This window comes from Clytia hemisphaerica, unplaced genomic scaffold (genome assembly GCF_902728285.1).
Source record: "Clytia hemisphaerica strain Z4C2 unplaced genomic scaffold, Clytia hemisphaerica genome assembly, whole genome shotgun sequence".
In the NCBI taxonomy this organism is placed as follows: domain Eukaryota; kingdom Metazoa; phylum Cnidaria; class Hydrozoa; order Leptothecata; family Clytiidae; genus Clytia; species Clytia hemisphaerica.
This window is the reverse complement of record NW_027104166.1, coordinates 1,171,339-1,192,116: the sequence shown is the minus strand read 5'-3', so window position 1 is coordinate 1,192,116 and position 20,778 is coordinate 1,171,339. Positions and strand designations below refer to the sequence as shown.

The following is a 20,778-nucleotide window of genomic DNA, read 5'->3' as shown; positions in this document are numbered from 1 at the left end:
TTGTTTATTTCTTCCACCAGTTTTGTATCGTCAGCAAACAGGAGCATTTCTGCTTTTGTAGCCTCTGGTAAATCATTGATGTACAAAAGAAAAAGTAGTGGACTAAGTACACTTCCTTGTGGAACTCCACTCATAACATCTTCTCGACAATGTTCCGTTTACCTTTACATATTGATAACGGTCAATAAGAAAAGACTGCATCCAGTTGAGCTCCGATCCTCTGACTCCATAAGCATTCAGCTTTTTCAGCAGTCTGCGGTGTGGTACGGTGTCAAAGCCTTCGCGAAGTCAAAATAAATCACGTCAACTACTTTATTGTTTGAGATCGAATCCGCACATTTATCAAGGTATGTAAGTATTGTGTTACCGTTGATCTCTTTGGCATGAACCCGTGTTGTTTACTAGATAATAGTTTTTCACCTACCAGATGTTTCATGATTTGGTCCCCTCATTTCCATCAGTCTGCAAGCGTCTGCAATTATTATTATTCCTTCAAAATTACAGGAACTGAATTTTCTGTAAATAGAAAATAATATTTTCCTTTGAAAATACGGATGAATAGAAATATTTCAGGAAATTGCCTCTGAACAGGACAAATAGTAAATCACTAAGGGTCAGTGAATCTTACTATTATGTAGTAAAGACTGTGAAAATAAAAGCAGTCTTTCTTTTATAACATATTTTGAAATTGACATTAAATTTTTTAAAGTTTCAGACGGGGGATACGGTGCAGATTTAGCTCTGATCTTCCAGCTGAACAATCTTCGTTCATAACTTAACTTATTGCTACTATTTATGTTGCTTTTACAGACTTTTTATGATAATGAGAATAAGTGATAAGTAAATCTATAATTCAGCAATTTAAAAACATGGGAGATTTAGCAAAGAAATACAACCTGAAAAGTCCAGGTAAGGTTTTTCTTTTATTAATTCTGATATCACTCTGCTGTAGTGTTACTTAGTCAGTGATTAGAATCTAGTTAATTAACAATTAATCTCATATGTCTAATAAAAACACCATTAGATTTTTCTTCCATGGACTTTATTAGGACCCCTCGTTTATTAAATTTAAGATTTATCATCACAATAAAAGTCTCTTAATTTTCACTAGAAAGCTTGATCTATATTTGCCTTGTTTAAGAGTTTTCAGAAGTACAATATCCAACCCCCTGGCAACTAGATCAACACATCAACCCGTTTTATTATCTGAAAATCTTTATTCCAAACCCGCATTATAAATTAGAAACATGCTCAAGTATTATAAAGACCAATTTTTCCATCGTGTTACTAGTGTTAACTCGACCTTATTTAATTATGTTTAGCTGTGAAGCGGTTAATGAGAGAAGCTGCTGAACTTAGTGAACCTACTGACCAATACTTTGCTCAACCTCTGGATGTAAGTTAGATTTTATTGGCCTAGTTTTCAAATATATTGAGTCTTTCTGAAAAAATCCGTTCATAGTGGTGGAGTACATATTATTTTTCCAATGATATTTCAAGATTTTTCAAATATTTGGACTGACAAAAAATGTAAATATAAGAAGCTTTTGATTAAAACACCAATAAACTTATTATGAATCTAACCTCTAGATTCAGTTATTATAAATTTGAACAAATTTTAGCTAAAGGTTTTTTAAACAAAATAATATTTTCAAGGTATGCCAATATTTTTTGTTTCGAGCAAATTTAAAATTTCAGACCTTTGTTTTCACAGGATAATCTTTTTGAATGGCATTTCACTGTTAGAGGACCGCCCGATACAGAATTTGATGATGGGCGGTATCATGGTAGAATTACATTACCGCCCGAGTATCCAATGAAACCACCGAGCATCATCTTACTAACTGTAAGCATATAGTCCGGTCTCAAAGCCTTTATCTTTGTATAGTTTTGCGTTTAGTTTTGACCATGTGATTAACTAATGAACAGAATATAATTGATTTCCAAGGGAATGATATGCAAAATGATTTTCCACACTATTCCTTTATCATTGCGGTTATTTTGTTGTAGCCAAATGGGAGATTTGAGATTGGAAAGAAAATCTGTCTGAGTATGTCAGCGCATCATCCTGAAACATGGCAGCCATCTTGGAGTAGTAAGTTTTTTCATTAACTTGCATGGTTATTTTGGTTATTAAGTCTTTTCAAATTAACTGTCAATGAAATTACAAAAATAAATAACTTCTAGGATAGCATTCGAATAAGATTTTATGCTTGTTGAAAAGATAATCTCGATAGTGATTTTGGGCCATTCTATTAAATTTCCGTACACGGGGGTAGACGAACCTTTTCAAGTCAAAAAACATTTCTTGGAAATGTATGGATACCAACTAGAAAATGTCAAAATTTGCAAAGAAACCCTTGGAGAATTTCTTTTCATACCTTGAAGTGATGGTAAACAAACCAAAATCAGTCTTTTACCCCCTGGAAATTTTAAAATAATTTTTTATCCCCTGGAAAAATGAAAATAACACCCTTTTAGACCCCCTGGAAATTCTGCTTCAATCCCCTGGAAATGTTCGTCCATGCCCCTGTATGGGTATAAGATGGAATGGCTCATTACGATGTAAAAGATCATTTTCCCTTTGAAATTAATATTCCACTTCTTAATTACAGTTCGTACAGTATTACTCGCTTTGATTGGTTTCATGCCAACACCCGGCGGTGGAGCCATCGGCGCTCTAGATCATACGCCAGAGGAACGGAAAGTCATGGCTAAAAGGTATGATGATTCTTAATTTTTTATATTTTGTCTTTTTATACATTATTGCAGGTTTTTCCTTCAAAATTGAAAATAATTTCATAGGCGGTTTTAAACCATGTCAAACTTATCAGTTGAAGAGATTTGTAATTGTAATTTCATTGTCTTTTAACGAGCGTTGCGCCCCTTCGTATGTTTCCGACGTACTTGCTCTATTGTCTTAAATCCGCCAGCGAGTTTGGCGGTTTTGATCCTTCAAAATCTGTCAAAGGTAGCTAAATCGATAAAATACTAAACTTTACAGTAAATCGAACATTCAGTAAAGACACAAAAACTATTTTCATCGGGTGTAGGATTGATTTTCAAAAGAATTTAACTAACTCGTACATATTTTAGATCGAAAACCTGGACTTGCGAGGCTTGTGGGAGCAATAACGAAGCATCACTTTTAGAAAGTAAGAAAGTGTAGGATTGATTTTCAAAAAGATTTGACTAACTCGTACATATTTTAGATCGAAAACCTGGACTTGCGAGGCTTGTGGGAGCAATAACGAAGCATCACTTTTAGAAAGTAAGATTTTCATTTTTCCGATTCGTCACAAATTGCCCTTTTTAATACTGATAATGATAACCTTAGAGAACTAATTTTCGCGGAACTTGTTTTCGCGGTGCGAAGATACTAAATTAGTGCATTTTGTGGAACTAATTATCGTGTTTGACACCCACTTTTTGCCGAAATTCTTTCATATTCCTAGGGGTTTTTGAGAATTTTTAGTATAATTATATGGTTGATTACATTTAGCTTAGATTTGTAAAGGACGAGCGGGGCGATAAATCCGTAATAGCTCCGCTTTTTTGTAATCGCCCTGATGTAAACAAAAATTTCTAACAAAATATCGTACGAAATTTTTAAGCCAATCAAAATAAGAGTGTCAGTCGAATGTTTTTTTATAGTTTCGAATGTTTATATAAGTTTCGAAAAGAATAGCGATTAAGCGTTCTTCAATTCTTTTTTTGACCATATAATTAACGCGGAATAACATGGTATTCTCGGGTGATTTTGGATTAATAACCCCTCGTTTCATTGAAAACACTTCAAAATAGCCCTCACTACGTTCGTGCTATTTTGAAATGCTTTCAATGAACCTCGGGGTTATTAATCCCAAATCACCCTCTCAACCATGTTATTACTAGTACAAATTACATTTCGCAGAAATAATTTTCGTGGTAGACACAATAAAACGCGAAAATTAGTTCTGCGAAAATTAGTTCCCTTGATTTCTGCATGGTCGGGGTACACAAAAAATTACTATGAGAAAAACATTGGCTTTACAAGATACATATACTGTAAGAAATCAAATACAAGAAGTAACCACTCAACTGTTCCTTTAAATTGGACAAATTTTTCGTGAAATTAAATTTTACATTTTCACGGATCTTTTAAAGGTTTTAGTTTTATGTCTTATATCAGGCCGGTGTCTCCTATTATTATATTGTGTTCCATTTGGTGCTAAATAAACAAACAATAATTTTTCTTTTCCTCTTTCTGACCAATTTTGCTCCACATCCATGTCAATGAGGCCCCCAGCGGTAACTCTGATCACGATATCACGCAAATCTTTGCCTCCAATGACGATCAATCAAATCAGCAAAAAATTGAATAATCACGCATCCCTTTGAAAAAGTCTAAATCACGTATAACGGCTCAAAAACTTTCGAAATCACGAACACGTTTTGATCCCTGACCACGCAATCACGAAAAAAAAATTTCCAAATCACGTAATCACGCTACAAAAAAGTCCCTATCACGTTATCACGCAAACCGCTGGGGGGGGGGGGGTGGCTCGTCAATTCTATGTCAAAAAGCTTGTAAACGATATCACTCTTATCTAAAAACAAAATCTTTAAAAGGGCGTTCTATTTACGAAAACTACACTCTTTTTCTTTCTTTTTTCTTCAGGAGATCCAACGAAAGAAAAGGAAGAAACTGAAGAAGTAAAAGAACTTGCTTCTCAAATCAATTTCAAGGTAACAGAAAAAATTTCCATACACGTGTTTTTTATATAAGAATATTCATATGGACTTGAAAGAAAGAGATAGATGAACATACAGATGAACAGAACATGTCCTAAAGTCTGTCTCGAAATAATTTGAAGCTGGAGACAAAAATGGCTGTAACTTTTGATAGAGTTCGAATCAAGTTGCGATTAAGTGCTTGTTAAAATGATATTCGTGAGTGGAATATTATCAAGTAAAAAAATTGAGAAAAAAAAGGAAAATGAAAATGAAAAATGAAGAAGAAAAAAATCAACTTTTTGTAGAAATGTGGTATAATTACCATTTTCACAGGAGTGACTCTTCAATCTTAGATCATCATCAATGTGAAAAATTTTTTCACAAATATTCATTCAATCAAAAGATATCAAACAAAGTTTATTGCTGGTTGATCGACAAAAGGCTGTTTTTTTTGTCGTTTTTTACCAGTTTTTACTATTTTATAGAGTCAACCAGCAATAAACTTTCTTTGATATCTTTTGATTGAATGAATATTTTTGAAAAAATCACTCCTGTGAAAATGGTAATTATACCACATTTCTACAAAAAGTTGATTTTTTTCTTCTTCATTTTTCATTTTCATTTTCCTTTTTTTTCTCAATTTTTTTACTTGATAATATTCCACTCACGAATATCATTTTAACAAGCACTTAATCGCAACTTGATTCGAACTCTATCAAAAGTTACAGCCATTTTTGTCTCCAGCTGCAAATTATTTCGAGACAGACTTTAGGTAGCGTCATCTCTTCCTTCGTATCGAGCGTAAAACTCATACTCTTCGGGATATGCGCACTGCCAATCAATTGTCTTTTAAACATTCTTTTTATTGTAAATCTCTATTGATAAACTTCTTTTGTTTGAAACTTCTATTGTTTAATTTATTAATATGCGAATTCCCGGTGGGGGTCAATAGTGGCCGCCCATAACAGTGCCTATAGACCAAGAGTAAGGCCAAGAAGGCTGGAGCTGTTGGATAAGTTGGAGTTTTTACAAGCTCTTACTTGATTTGGTTGGTCGTTAAGCTATCATAAAACAATTTTGTTGCTTTTTCTAAAGATCGCGTCATCTCTATTACTTTAAATGACCAATTAGTGAAGTATCTTATAAAAATTTCAGCTCATCCCGAGCTGTCTATTGTGTAGGCTAAACAGGCCCTATCCATGACAGCATTCACTATCCAAGGATAGCGAAATTACTACGCTCATTTGGCCCTTCCAGCTCGAGTTGCTGGACGCTGTATCGTAACTATACTACCGGGTGTCTCTGAAAAAACTTCTCCCTGTTTGATTCAAGATTGCGAAAAAGTGAAAAAATATATTAGCTTGATTTTTTCGAAATCGTTTAGAGGAGGGTTTAACTTAAATTTTGGTATATCAAACTTTAAAATTGCTTCATTAGACCAAAAGTTATGACAAAAAGAGTAAAAAAGCTTTTTTCAAAAAGAGCGAAAAAAGACGAAAAAACAGGGTATCAAATCTTTTGTTAGAGAAAAAGACACTCAAACTTTCTCTTCTCCACTCAAATAGACTCGCTAAGCTTTGGAAACTTTTGGAAACATTTTGATAAAAGTTTGTTGCTTGTTTAAACTTCTTGCTCATTAATGAATCCAAAAGGAGCTCTTAATTGGCAATAAAAATCATTAAAAACGAATAATAAAACAAAAAAGATGTACAAAAGTAAAACTTTACTGTCAATAAAGTACAGTGTTTTCTTGTCTAATTTAATACCCTGTTTTTTCGTCTTTTTTCGCTCTTTTTGAAAACAATTTTTTTACTCTTTTTGTCATAACTTTTGATCTAATGAAGCAATTTTAAAGTTTGATATACCAAAATTTAGGTTAAACCCTCCTCTAAACGATTTCGAAAAAATCAAGCTAATATATTTTTTCACTTCTTCTCAATTTTGAATCAAACAGGGGGAAGTTTTTTCAGAGACACCCGGTAGAACGACTCGAAAGTACAGCGTATCCTCAGTATAGAAACCACACCACAAAGCCAGGCATATCACAGCACCGTGTGTGAATCATTATTTACTTGTAAAATGTTATTTATCTCATAATAATTCTCAAAACTTTCACAAAAATGCCATGATGCTCCTTGAAGTATGCATTACATGTTGAATTTAGGTTGAATTTGGATCCTACTACCGTTGAGAAGAATATTTTAAGATGGTTTTCCCTCAAAAAGTTTAGAATATTGGGAGATTACACGTTTTTTTTTTTAGAAACTAGTTTTACCAAGCAGTCTCAATGTTTCCTAAGAAATCGGCCTTTTTAGCCTTAAATGTTTCTAACATGTTTCTGAGCCTCATGTTTCTTAAAAGTGTGTTTCTTAAAAAAAGAAAAACGTGTATATATTATAATTATTCCAAATTTGTGTTTCTTAGGGGGAAGATAAAAGTAAACAGTCAGCCGCAACACCAACTCAATCTCAAACAACGACAACGACGTCACAATCTGCCATAAATAACTCACAACAACAAGCAGCTGCTGCACAGATGTCTCAAATGTATGCTAACTACAACCAATTCTATGGTATGCAACAACAACAACAAAACCCTATGTTTGCCAACCAACAATTCCAACAACCGTCTCAGCAACAAACACCGTCTTCTCAACCCACAACGACCGAAACTACAACAACTCAATCGTCAGCTCAACCGAATACAGGCTCTACTGAAACAACGACAAACGAAAATACTGATACGACGAACTTACGACAACGCCGACAAGGTGCCGACAGTAGCCGCTCTTCTTCTCCGGCAACGACGCCGACACCAACACATAATCAAACACAAGGACAATCAAAGTTAGAAACTGTTTCGTTTTATATGTTATGGATTGTATTAGTACCACTGGTACTCTTGATATTGAGACGTTTAGGAATGGAGAATTCGGGTATGGGAAAACATTAATAAAAAAAAAGGAGATGAACGGTTATTCCAGAAAATAATATTACCTCCTTTGCTGAAAAGGATATATTTTTTGATGGTTAAACCCTCTGTGTTTTCGTCGAAATTTCAGAGGTATCTCTTAGTTTCTTCAAAATTTTAGAGATTTTTCTTAGACATGTAACGAAATCCGCCTAGATTTTAAAGGATTTTCGGCTACCTCTCCCTCATGGACGGAAAAAACAATCTCCTCAACATGCAAGGGGAAGAACAATTTTTTGCTAAGAGGTTTTGATTGTGATAATTGCCAATATTTAACAGCGTTTCATTCTTAAAAAATGATTTGTCTGAGATATTAAAAACGAATGATAAGATGTCAAGAAGATGAAAATACCTTAAAAGGGGGTCTGACACTTGAAGGGCTAACATTCTTTCGTATTTTTTTGTACGTTGTACGAAAAAATACGATTCATAGTAGACAAAAGACTTGGCTATGGAAGCTGCTCGGAAAGCTAATATATTTTTTAACAGTATTTTCGTGGGCGTTCTTTGAAGTCTTAAGTTTATAAGGAATACTTTAGGCGTACAAACTCTCGCGAGCAGAAACTTTCGCGATTTTCACGTATTTTGGCCCTTTTGCGAAAGCAAATGTCTTTAAAAATTCTAGGAAGGGCCATTTGCGAAAGTTTATACTCGCGAAAAATTCTTGACAAAATAGAAAATCTTTAAAACTTCAAGCTTTGAATAAAATGTAACTTTTATGGCACTTTTTAGCCTTAAAGACTAATAAGTCAAAGGAAAAATGTTTTCAAGCCAATCCAAGAAGTATTTGTCCCTCTAAGCCATTTTGTCATGTGAAAATTCTCAATTTTACGTCTTGATTCGCGAAAGTTTATGCTCGCGAAAGTTTGTACGCCTAAAGTATAACGCCGTTACTATGTGAATAAATAATACGCTGCAATTCTTTTGGGTAATGGGCTCTTCCAGAAGATGTCCGTACATGGGGTGGATGATAAAGTGTCCGGGGGTAGTGAAAAATCTACAAAATTTGTCTTGTCCGGGGGGTAAACTTGCTCTGTTTGGCGGTAATTTTGCTCTGTTTGAGGGTAAATTTGATTGTCCATGGGGTCAACTGATGCTTCTCCGAGGGGTTAGACCTGCTGTTCGGGGGTATAATTTCTATTGACCTTATCAGAGTTTTTGATTTTTCTAAAAATGCGATGCATTGTGGGATTGTTTTGAGTGTATTACAATAGAATTCCCTTGAGGAATTCCTAAGAGATTTCTATTGTAATACACTCGAAACAACCCCACAATGCATCGCTTTTTTAGAAAAATCAAAAACTCCGATAAGATTTATTCTAAAGGAGACTTGGGGCGAAAATAACAAATTGTAGTGTTTCCGGAATGCCGGTGAGGGAAAAAGCTCTCATGTGGCCGGCCGGTAATGAATTATTTTTTGCTATTTTTGATAACTTATGATCATTGAAAAATAACTTTAAAGATAACTTTTATGTACAAATAGTATGAATTAAGCCCTGAATACCAATGTATCAACTATGCTAACGAACAAAACTTGATTTACAAGCGGGAATATCTAACCAAACGACATTTGATAGCTTGAACGGTCAAATTGATTTTCTATATAATGGACCATGAACCCATAGTCTGTGGCCGGGTCAGAATTTTTTTTTTCACCCGGCTGGTTTCCGGAAACACTACATTTTTTTTTATTTTCGACTGACAATTCAATTTTTCTAAATACCCTGGGTCTCAGTAAAGCCCAAATGAAGTTCGAGTGATTTTAACATGATCTTTAAGCAGATTCCAATCTCCGTGCATGGCACATGTCACTCTAAAGACCATGGCTCCGTAAGAAAATTTACCTAGTATCTTTTTCATTCAGATTTGGGTTGAATATGAAATGAGTTTTTGAGCGCACTGATTGGCTAAATATCCCTTTGTATTTGCCATATCCCTTTGTATTTGCCATATCCATTTAAAACACTAAAAAATTTTGATTGTGATAATTGCCAATATTTAACAGCGTTTCATTCTTAAAAAATGATTTGTCTGAGATATTAAAAACGAATGATAAGATGTCAAGAAGATGAAAATACCTTAAAAGGGGGTCTGACACTTGAAGGGCTAACATTCTTTCGTATTTTTTTGTACGTTGTACGAAAAAATACGATTCATAGTAGACAAAAGACTTGGCTATGGAAGCTGCTCGGAAAGCTAATATATTTTTTAACAGTATTTTCGTGGGCGTTCTTTGAAGTCTTAAGTTTATAAGGAATACTTTAGGCGTACAAACTCTCGCGAGCAGAAACTTTCGCGATTTTCACGTATTTTGGCCCTTTTTGCGAAAGCAAATGTCTTTAAAAATTCTAGGAAGGGCCATTTGCGAAAGTTTATACTCGCGAAAAATTCTTGACAAAATAGAAAATCTTTAAAACTTCAAGCTTTGAATAAAATGTAACTTTTATGGCACTTTTTAGCCTTAAAGACTAATAAGTCAAAGGAAAAATGTTTCAAGCCAATCCAAGAAGTATTTGTCCCTCTAAGCCATTTTGTCATGTGAAAATTCTCAATTTTACGTCTTGATTCGCGAAAGTTTATGCTCGCGAAAGTTTGTACGCCTAAAGTATAACGCCGTTACTATGTGAATAAATAATACGCTGCAATTCTTTTGGGTAATGGGCTCTTCCAGAAGATGTCCGTACATGGGGTGGATGATAAAGTGTCCGGGGGTAGTGAAAAATCTACAAAATTTGTCTTGTCCGGGGGGTAAACTTGCTCTGTTTGGCGGTAATTTTGCTCTGTTTGAGGGTAAATTTGATTGTCCATGGGGTCAACTGATGCTTCTCCGAGGGGTTAGACCTGCTGTTCGGGGGGGGGGGTCAGAAGTCACAACATCCGGGGGGGGGGTAAATTTTCAAAAAATGCTATATCCTCCAACCCCCCCACCATATTAAAAATTTTTCTGGAAAGCCCAATAGTAAGAAACTTGGGTAATAGTTTCTTCAGCGAATTATTTTTCTGGTAAGGCTATCTATGTAATGTATAGTAACTTTTTTATTGGTAATTATTAGTTTGTTATTTAGTATTATTTGTACACAATTTCTATGACCAATATATCCTATACAATCAATTTTCTTTTTCATGCCTAAATCAAATCAAATACCGTAAGTTGGTCTAATGTCGACATCCCTCATCCAATTTCGACACCCTTCTTTAGAGTTTGGAAAACTAAGAAGGTCGGGATTACTGATTGAAACTATGTTTCTTTGCTTACGGTCTAAGAGAAAAAAAAATATTATTCCTCTCCAAAGAAGGGTTTTCGGAGATGGATGAGGGGTGTCGATATAAGACCAACTTACGATTTTTAATCAAAATATATTGGAATTTTAGTCTCAAAGCCCCGCTCGGCTTCTGGGTCCCAACTCCGGCCGTTCATGATTCCGGAGGTTTGCGGTACTGTGGATTATACCGTTTGAAAAACCATGAATTTTTAATAAAAATAATCTAGTTTTAGCTGGTCTCCGTATGGTGACATTTATTTTGTCATAATGTTTGAATTAGTTGGTATGGTTACACCTCTTATGAATTCCTTGTGATTTATTGAATTTAGCTTTATTTCATTATTTATGAAATTCAAGAGGTAGTAATTTTCTCACAAAATGGGCCAGCGAAAATTTGTAAATAATTTTGTGAAGAAAAATCAGATTATAAACGACACTATGAGATATTTATGTATCAATTTGTTTTTTTGTATAGTGTACATTGGTACATTAATATTGTCAGTACTTGGAAGTAACTCCCCATTTACACCTGCTGTTAGATATCATGGTCCACACCAAAATGCATCGTTGAACTATAGTTATATCAATATCAAATACTTGAAAAACCAGAAATTAAACGTCGTACCATTCGCTGTTTTCAATCTACTAAACCGTACTTCCTGTGTTAAAGAATGCGTTAAAACCCATGGTGTTTGTAAAAGTTTGAACGTCAAAAAGATAAATGGTGGATTTAATTGCGAAATCCTGGATACTGATAAATATAGTGAAGTGGATGGAGCACTGATCGCTGATTCGGAGACGACACATTACGTCATAGCCGTAAGTTGAATACAGAGTATCTGATTATGTCACTAATTATAGTCCGTTCACGATCATCTGGATAATGAATATTTGTTGTTTTTGATAGTTAAAAGCAAAGTTTTTATTTAAAAGCGATCATAATTGTATAATTGTACAACGTGTACTTAGCTCAAGGCTAAAAACTGTAATATAAACATTGCACTACTATAAAACCCAATTTGGGCTCAGGGTTGAGTTGCTAAGGACTTTCCGAATTTTAGCCCAAAAAATTACTTATGGATTTTAAGCCAAAAATGTCTAGAAACTTCAAAAAATCTTGTCCAAATGATCTCTAATTATGTACTCGAACCATCGGTACGTCGGTCAAATAATGCCTAAAAATGCTTCTTAACTATTAATTATTTTTCCATAGAACCAATGCTTTAAAAATCCATGTGATGGAGGGTGCAGTAGATGCAAACCAATCTACCATAACAACTCTTTCCACTGCGGTAAGTTATTTTCCATTTTCCATCAACCTTTAAAATTTGTGATTTCAAACATTTACTTAGGCCCCTCCACTTAGGACCGCAGATTTATAAAGCCCGAATGGCTAGACAGAGTAACTTGGCTGAAAAGTGTGGCGTGGTCGATAGGAAATTCTACCTAGGTCACGTGACTTTACAACAGAAAATCAACATCGCATGATTTTTGCATGATTTTTGCACTATTCACTTTTTTGCTTGGCTAACCCTTAGGAAACTGTGCGTAGGGCTCTTAAACTGTTGATCGTCCAGGCTATCTCTACATCTGACTTACAGCTGCTGCAGACATGATTTGTTTTCTTTTCAAAATCACTTTCAGGTTCTAATGTGAAATAAACAGAGGGCTTCCGAATGTACTCTTAGGTTCCAAATAAACGCCCCCCCCCGCTTGTTAATCTTTCGAGAATTTTCCAATTCCCCCGGACCTTATCAGGACCCCCCGTTTATAAATTCTTAGGAATATTTTCAACTGTCAAAGAGAAGGCCCCTTATTTCGCTCTAAAAAGCTTGATTTTAGCTTATACTTACCTTATTTTTTCCAACCCCCCAGCAATTAGCCCCCCCGTTTATTTGGAACCAGTATGCGGTTGTATTTTGCTTTTTTTTTCTAGAACAAATTTATTGCTCCTGTAAAGAAGTAACATCAAAACGCCTTCCATCCGGTTACTACAATTTAAAATTTGGAAATATTTCCGCCAAAGGATTCTGTGATACTCAAACTGACGGAGGTATAATTTCTATTGACCTTATCAGAGTTTTTGATTTTTCTAAAAAAGCGATGCATTGTGGGATTGTTTTGAGTGTATTACAATAGAATTCCCTTGAGGAATTCCTAAGAGATTTCTATTGTAATACACTCGAAACAATCCCACAATGCATCGCTTTTTTAGAAAAATCAAAAACTCCGATAAGGTTTATTCTAAAGGAGACTTGGGGCGAAAATAACAAATTGTAGTGTTTCCGGAATGCCGGTGAGGGAAAAAGCTCTCATGTGGCCGGCCGGTAATGAATTATTTTTTGCTATTTTTGATAACTTATGATCATTGAAAAAGAACTTTAAAGATAACTTTTTATGTACAAATAGTATGAATTAAGCCCTGAATACCAATGTATCAACTATGCTAACGAACAAAACTTGATTTACAAGCGGGAATATCTAACCAAACGACATTTGATAGCTTGAACGGTCAAATTGATTTTCTATATAATGGACCATGAACCCATAGTCTGTGGCCGGGACAGAATTTTTTTTTCACCCGGCTGGTTTCCGGAAACACTACATTTTTTTTTATTTTCGACTGACAATTCAATTTTTCTGAATACCTCAGGGTCTCAGTAAAGCCCCAATGAAGTTCGAGTGATTTTAACATGATCTCTAAGCAGATTCTAATCTCCGCGCATGGCACATGTCACTCTAAAGGCCATGGCTCCGTAAGAAAATTTACCTAGTATCTTTTTCATTCAGATTTGGGTTGAATATGAAATGAGTTTTTGAGCGCACTGATTGGCTAAATATCCCTTTGTATTTGCCATATCCCTTTAAAACAGAGCGTGGTATGCGCAGAATGGAAGATTTGTTTTTAGATTAATTTTAACCGAGCTTTATTGAGCTTTCCCCAATCTTTTGAATTGAGCTATTTCAAATTATTCTCGAAACCTAATTGAACTACCGGGTGACCCGGAAAAAACTATAAGATTTCGTTGGCTTATATTCATCTCATAAATGAACCCTCTCCCCTATTGTTCAGTAATCCAATGATCTTATTTTAACATCCCGCCAATAAACTTTTTAAAACAAATTTAATGAAATTTAAAGATCTCTCATATAAAACTTAAATACAAATCAAGCTAACCAAGTTTCTAAAACTCAAAAGCAAACGGGGATTTTACTCTCACACGGGAATTTTATACATGACGAGCATCCCCTATATGAAAACATCAGAGGGGATGCTAGACGATGTTATCGTTCGTTACAGTGATAGTAAAGGCGGGAAAATATGGCGGTATGGCGTTTCGGCGGTACGGAAAAAAATTCGGCGGGAGAGTTTCGAAGAAACTGAAAATTTACCGACTGTTAACTCTTTTCGGCAAAAAAAAAAATCGTTTGCGAGTTTTCTTCGGTTTTGGGCTTATTTCTTAGATAGTGATTTGTCTTAGATTATAGCATAGTCTAACTCAACCTTTGTTATCTAGGAAACTGGCTGATGATTGGTAACTACAGTATCTTTGAAGATGATGTATCGACCAATATTACATACGGTAATGTTGATCAATTTGCACAGCTCCAAACCGGAGACTTTCTCCTCGACAAAACACATTTGGCTGAAATCAATGCTTACCAACCGATAAATGAAATTTGGTTTTACTGCTATCGACCAATCCACGGCCGTACAGTCAGTCTCGTGACCTCTCTTCTACCAATTGGGATCGAGTATCGGGATAGTCTCGTTATGATGAACTCGTGGATAAATAATGCCTATGGAACTGATTTTCCTACAGCGTTTAGAGCTCTATCAGAAGATAATTCGAAGTTATCAGTTGAGGCAACAAAATCGAAAGGAGATTTATATAACCATGCATTTTATCTTCCCTTTATGTATCACTTTGTTATAACAAGACAGCGAAACAATTGCGACGACTACGTTAACATGAAAATAGGAAACTGGAGGTTATACATTCGATAAAAAGAACGTTGACAGGATCAAAACCCCTGGGGAAGTATCAAAGACCAAGGTAAAGTCTTAGAAAAGCTCAAAAACCTTTTTAAGAATTCTTTTGTTTAATTTGATTGGGTTAACGGTTAAATCGAACGGTTAATTCGAAAATGTTGAGAAAAAAAAGAGACACGGGCATAATAAAAGTATGTCCTCACAGTCACAAATAGAATCTCAGGGAAAGCAGGGCGAAGCAAAGCTAAGATTCTCAGATAAATCTTATCGGCATTTATTATTGTTTTTTGGTTATTTTTGCTCTTTTGTAAGATTAATATCCCTGTGCCACAGACCCACTGGGACCCCATCCCCACCTGGAAAATTTGGCTAAAGTTTCGTACCCGGCGGAAAAATTACCCTTCAATTTCAGCCCAATTGGAAAATTTCATTTCATTTCATCCCCATTTGCAAGGAAAAAAATTCAACTCCAAAATCATCCCACTGAATTGTTCGACTTAGAAACAATAGAATTTCTACCCCTATTGAGATCATTTTGATAGACATTCTCATCCCAAAGGTGAAGAATTCTCACAGGGGTGTGAGGCAGGGGTGTATCTCTATATAAATGTGTCTATTAACTTTATATTTTGCCTTATTTTTAATCATTTGTAAAATGTTTGAAGAATTTCTAAATTCTAAAATATAACTTTACTAATCTCGTAACACTAGACATAATCCATTGAGCTATATTCAGCCAGCACGAACCTCTAAAAAGGTACTGTGTCACCCCCCTGTGTCATATCACCCACCTCTATAAGTAAAAAAAGAATTATTTTTAAAACATATTTTCTTTGTTAAATGAAACGGTAATTAAAATTCAATTATTTACAAATCACAATAATGTCACAATGAAACACAAAATAAAATATTTTTTGAATGTACTAATAGGGGAATATTAGACTAGAGTCAAGCTCAACAGGGTCTTCTTTCCCCGCTGATTTTGCCAAGCCCGTTCCCTTGGCTATGGTTTCGCTAGACGTCCAAAATTCACGAACATCGAAATTTCCTTTCTCAAAGGGTCGCGATTTTCGAGGTTCGAAATTCCTGAGTTAGAAAAACCGAGTTAGAAAACCGAGTTAGCAAAAAAAATTATTAGTTATGGCGTCATCAAACGAAAACTTTGACGTAACATCCAAAATTTCTTGCTCGATTTTTGATTTCCCTAACTCAATTTTTTTTTTGTCAAAATAAGCTAACTCGATTTTTTTTGTCAAATAAGAATTTTCGAGTTAGCCAAGTTATACAAAAAAGTGTTGTGTATCTACGAAAACTAAACAAAAGCACACTGTTTTTATGTAACACGTTGTGGTTTATTTTGCATAGCTGCACTTATTGCTCCCGAAGGGAGCCTATGTTGCTTCACGAGGCTGGGGATCGAGCTGGCGAAAAATTGTTCAAGAAAAAACGGGACGATGTAACCTAGTGACCGCATCTATAAAAGATTGCCGTGTGGTGAGCTTTTAAGCTAGCTCGACCGCGCGAACAGATATTTTGCGTTTTTGGCGCTCCACAAAGTCATAGCTTGGAATACAACAACACCGCGTGAACAGAAATTTAGCGTCTTTAGCGCTCCAAAGTCATAGCTTGGAATACAACAAAAGGTCGTGGCTTCTTCGTAAAGACGAAAGACAGATCTGGACTTATTTCGTACTTTCCAGTCTCTTGTTCGTAGTTTTTCTGACTTTCTGGTTCTGTGTGAGTTATTTACTATGTTTTCTAACTTACTGATTGACTTACCGACAGATCGCCACCGGTGGGATTCGAACCCACTAAATGCAAAGTTCCGATGTTTTGAAGCCCAATGCCTTATCCACTGCGCCACGGATTCATGCCGAAAGAGCGTTTCTGACGGCTATTTATATTGTACAAACTACAGACCAGACTGTATTAAGAGAAAATCACAAAAGAGTGCTTTTTTCGAGCTCCAACCCTAACCCTAACTGATAATAACCAAATTCCTAGCCAATCTAATACGTAACCACACCCAAACCACACCCATACCCAACCCTACCAGGTCGCCTGCAGGTCCTGACACTATTCCCGCATGCCGGATCCGAAAAATAGGTACATGTCTTTCGCTATTACGAAGAAGCCTTCACCACAACAAAAAGCAATGAAGCAACTTGGGACCAGTTGGTTTCAGAAAGTAGAAGGTATAATCCCACAGACTGTCCTGCAACTTTGATAGTAAGTATAATACTATTTTATCAAAAGTAATGTTTCAGATAGGATGTTTGATTGAAAATTATTTTACAGAATTTCTTTTTGCTTTGTATCTTTGTTGTTGGTGTATATTATATTCAGGCATCATCAGTTAGACATTAGACTAATGATTAGATACTTGTTACTTTTGGGTAATTATTATCAGAAATTGGAAAAAACTTTGCATACCACCATTAACGAACCTTCTGTTTATCTCCAGGCGATGTCAATTGAGGGATGGTGAAATTGACGCCCATGTGTGATCGCCCAATTGTTTAAGTGCGTCTCGCAGACCACGCGAACCACGCGTTCAGTCCGGGGTAAGTCTCAAAAAGTAATGTTAAAATCCTCGGACACGCAACAAGAAAATCCCTGGAGTCCGGGGAATCGGCAGGGTCGTTCGAACATAATTCACCAGAATCTTTTAGTTTCGTTACTGTTCGATTTGGTTGCGGTAATCTAACACCTATTATCGTTTGATAATGTTAGATTGGTGTTTGAGAGAAACTTTACATTGCCTCCAAACTGCTGACTGCAGACCTTTCTTGGTCTGCACTTTGTCCAAGCTAAAATGTAAATTAAATGTTTTTGACTTTTGAATTTTTACAATTTTATTACCAGAAAGCTCATACTATTTGGAGGCGATACCAGTTTCCCTCAGTGATTACTCTTTTTCACGGTAATCAAACAGTCTGATTGACATCACCTGGATATTTATTACAAATTATCTATTGACAGTTTCTTCTTCTCTATCTGTCTATTCCTATTTCAGCTTTATGGTTTTGCCTTCCAGCCTTCGTTCATTCACGACAAATACCATATTAACCATTAAAGTAGTTTTACACGTTGGATGTACCGTCAACTGCTTTAAAGCCAGATTGACATTATATGTTTTTACGAGCTCTGAATCGCTGCTTCAAATACGCTGAGTTTGCACAAAGATAGCAGTTGTTCAACCAATCATCAAACTTCATTTTAACATAACATTTTAATGACAAGAGAGTTCTGACTTCAAAATGTTGAACAAGAATTGGTATGAATTGTCTGCGTTTTTAATGGAGCTGTGCAATGTTTGTGCAATGGGACACCAAAACAGCAACCATTTTAACCGAACCTCCACAGAATCATCTTTTTTGTACTGTCCAAGAAACATGGATCTGTTTGTTGTTGAAGAGGATGTGACGATAGAGAGAAAAAGCTGACCCGAAAGCAGTATGCCCCATGTTATCTCAAGTAATCCCATTTTAGAGCAGTTGACAGTACACAAACTTGACATTAACACTCCTTTTGTTGGAGAAATTCCTGAAGGATATTTCATGTTGTGTTCCTGTTGTTTGGTTGTATTTTGAATCATTTTGGTTTTGGAATGCTTCTGTATCCACTGTATTCTTTACAAAACAATATTACATTACGATATAGACAACAACTTAGCTGAAAATTATATCTTTGTCAAAATATAGTCTTGGAAATTATAAATTCATGTTTTGATATGTTTGTTATTTCTATTTTTGTTATTGTTGTTTCAAAGAAAATGTATTTGAGAAGAAAGTCATTCTAAATATTTCCTGAAGATTATTCAAAGTCCCTGCCTATAAAACATGAAAAGCTTTGTAATTCAAGCTTTATAATGTATCTATTAAAGGGGGCATGTTTAGTGCAAGCTATGGCTGAGAAAAATTGAATGCTTTGCAATATCACTGTATTTCTGACAAAAATAAACACGGCATTTCGCCTTTTCTGAATTTCAATCAATCACTGTCAAATGCCTGTCATCGGGAGCATCATAGCGAAAGCTACTTGCTAGTTTACTATAATATTATACAGAATCAACACAGACCCGTCTAATTTTTGTAGACACACTTCAGGATCTTACTTTTGAATTTTAGCATGCTATATTTCAGGATTCCAGTGTCATAGAAATAAACACTATAACTTTACTTTAAGCAAAAAATGAGATTGGACCGTTCTATTGATTTTTTTCGTCCCTTTCTCTCTTGCTTTGAAAAAAAGTACAGCGTCTTTCTTTTGTATTAATTTTGGACGAAATCTCCCTTTTTGGGGAAAATTCCACTTATAAAAAGACACTCCCCTGTTGGAAACATTTTTTCCCGTCATCTTTATTGGAACAAATTCACCATATTCAGAAGTACGGAACTGTGCAGCTATGCAAAATCCGGGGGGGGGGTACTTAGGCAAAAATGGATGATGGTAATGTGCGGACGGTAAGGGTCGGATTTTTACCTTTCAAAGTCTCTCTAAGGGTCGGAAAAATCAGAAAGTTTTAAATTAGTCTCTCTAAGGGTCGGAAAATTCAGGATTTTTAGGGAATTTTTTGATTTCCAGAGAAAATATTGCAATAAAGTCTCTCTAAGGGTATGACTTTTTTCAAAAATCGAAAAAAGTCTCTCTAAGCAGGCCAGTATCGCACAAATTTCTACTAAATAGGGAGATATGTAAATTAACTAAAATCTACACAATGATGTAGAAATTCGAGAGCTCTAATATCTACTACAATGCGTAGAAATAGTAATCAAGTATTAATCTACTCATTCTGTAGATTTTTAATTTGTGGATAACCTGCGAGCGTTTCTCACAACTACCCGCCTAGAAACCGCCTAGCCTTTCATTAAGGAAAAAAGTAATTTTATAGGTTATCATAGCACAAGCTAGCTGGATTAGGAGAGAGTTATATCGGATCACCCAAAGTTACCTTCATTTTTTTATTTTTCATTTTTTTATTTTTTTATCCACGGATCGCTGATAGTCACCTTTCCGGGGGTTTTGTTGTTTGGAATTGATTAACTAACAGTTAGGTAGGGTCAGGGTTGCTAGTAACGGCTTGTCACTGTGCCGGGTGCATACTCGGCGCCTTGGGCCCCGCAGGGTTGCTAGTAACGGCTCGAATTTCAGTCAGGTTTAAAAAAGGGGTACTTTTTCCTAGCTGGAGGGAAAGGCTGAAGCAACATGCTGGAACTGAACTTTGTTTCATAGTTACGAAACGATAATATGGATGATGATAGATAAGATAACTGTTTGTTGTGCAGAGTTATCAAAGATAGCCATAAATGTCTATAATTATTGGGAAAGTGATAGAATAGCCACCTGATTAAGCTTTTGCTGTTGGGGCTGTCATTCAAACATGGTTTCCTTATTGTTCTCTGATCTGTTTCAGTCTTACCTTTTCCTTTTGGGTTGGGGTTTTGAATTCAGACAGCCAGAGACTTTGACAGCTCTGACTTATGTTATGTTAAATTAGTTTGTAAATTTTTTTCATGAAATTTAAAAATCATTCCTCCTGGATGGAGTGTGCGATCGAACATGCAAGTGTCTCTCTCTTGGATATAATATAAAATAAAGACAAAGGTAAGACTGAGAAAAATAAGAAACATTGTTTGAACACTACCATAGGGTGATACATTTTTTGCAACACCGGTACTGCCATACTTTTCACTCTTGTCTTATCTTTCCTTTGACTTTGTTTAATATATAAAATGGTCAACATAAATTGAGAGTTCTTAATGGTATCTTTTATTTTGTCAAAACATACCGTAACTTGGTCTAATGTCGACACCCTTCCTCTAATTCCGACAC

The 20,778-nt window shown here is 35.4% G+C and overlaps 2 protein-coding genes and 1 long non-coding RNA gene across 3 annotated transcripts; all 3 read left to right on the top strand.

The window, feature by feature from the left end:
• The first annotated feature begins 808 nt into the window (after nucleotides 1–808).
• Nucleotides 809–8,150, top strand: LOC136814163 (ubiquitin-conjugating enzyme E2 J1-like). The gene is made up of 9 exons (XM_067070677.1): nucleotides 809–909; nucleotides 1,323–1,396; nucleotides 1,715–1,846; nucleotides 2,011–2,095; nucleotides 2,616–2,721; nucleotides 3,097–3,165; nucleotides 3,213–3,271; nucleotides 4,661–4,728; nucleotides 7,141–8,150. The coding sequence occupies exons 1-9, from the start codon at nucleotides 870–872 to the stop codon at nucleotides 7,666–7,668; spliced, it is 1,161 nt and encodes a 386-aa protein (XP_066926778.1). The 5' UTR covers nucleotides 809–869; the 3' UTR covers nucleotides 7,669–8,150.
• A 3,125-nt stretch (nucleotides 8,151–11,275) lies between these two features.
• LOC136814250 (uncharacterized) lies at nucleotides 11,276–15,558 on the top strand. The gene is made up of 4 exons (XM_067070766.1): nucleotides 11,276–11,768; nucleotides 12,163–12,241; nucleotides 12,886–13,002; nucleotides 14,468–15,558. The coding sequence occupies exons 1-4, from the start codon at nucleotides 11,328–11,330 to the stop codon at nucleotides 14,956–14,958; spliced, it is 1,128 nt and encodes a 375-aa protein (XP_066926867.1). The 5' UTR covers nucleotides 11,276–11,327; the 3' UTR covers nucleotides 14,959–15,558.
• A 1,533-nt stretch (nucleotides 15,559–17,091) lies between these two features.
• LOC136814249 (uncharacterized) lies at nucleotides 17,092–18,574 on the top strand. The gene is made up of 2 exons (XR_010847614.1): nucleotides 17,092–17,172; nucleotides 17,408–18,574. It is a non-coding gene; the product is annotated as an uncharacterized lncRNA (long non-coding RNA).
• Nucleotides 18,575–20,778: the final 2,204 nt, after the last annotated feature.

Bases quoted from the DNA above. Each gene is read 5' to 3' on its own strand.
- LOC136814163 (XM_067070677.1), top strand. From the start codon at position 870: ATGGGAGATTTAGCAAAGAAATACAACCTGAAAAGTCCAG. The intron at 1,397-1,714 runs GTAAGTTAGATT...TTGTTTTCACAG, and splicing joins ACTTTGCTCAACCTCTGGAT to GATAATCTTTTTGAATGGCA. The intron at 2,096-2,615 runs GTAAGTTTTTTC...TCTTAATTACAG, and splicing joins ATGGCAGCCATCTTGGAGTA to TTCGTACAGTATTACTCGCT.
- LOC136814250 (XM_067070766.1), top strand. From the start codon at position 11,328: ATGGGCCAGCGAAAATTTGTAAATAATTTTGTGAAGAAAAATCAGATT. The intron at 12,242-12,885 runs GTAAGTTATTTT...TTTTTTTTCTAG, and splicing joins TAACAACTCTTTCCACTGCG to AACAAATTTATTGCTCCTGT. The intron at 13,003-14,467 runs GTATAATTTCTA...TTTGTTATCTAG, and splicing joins TGATACTCAAACTGACGGAG to GAAACTGGCTGATGATTGGT.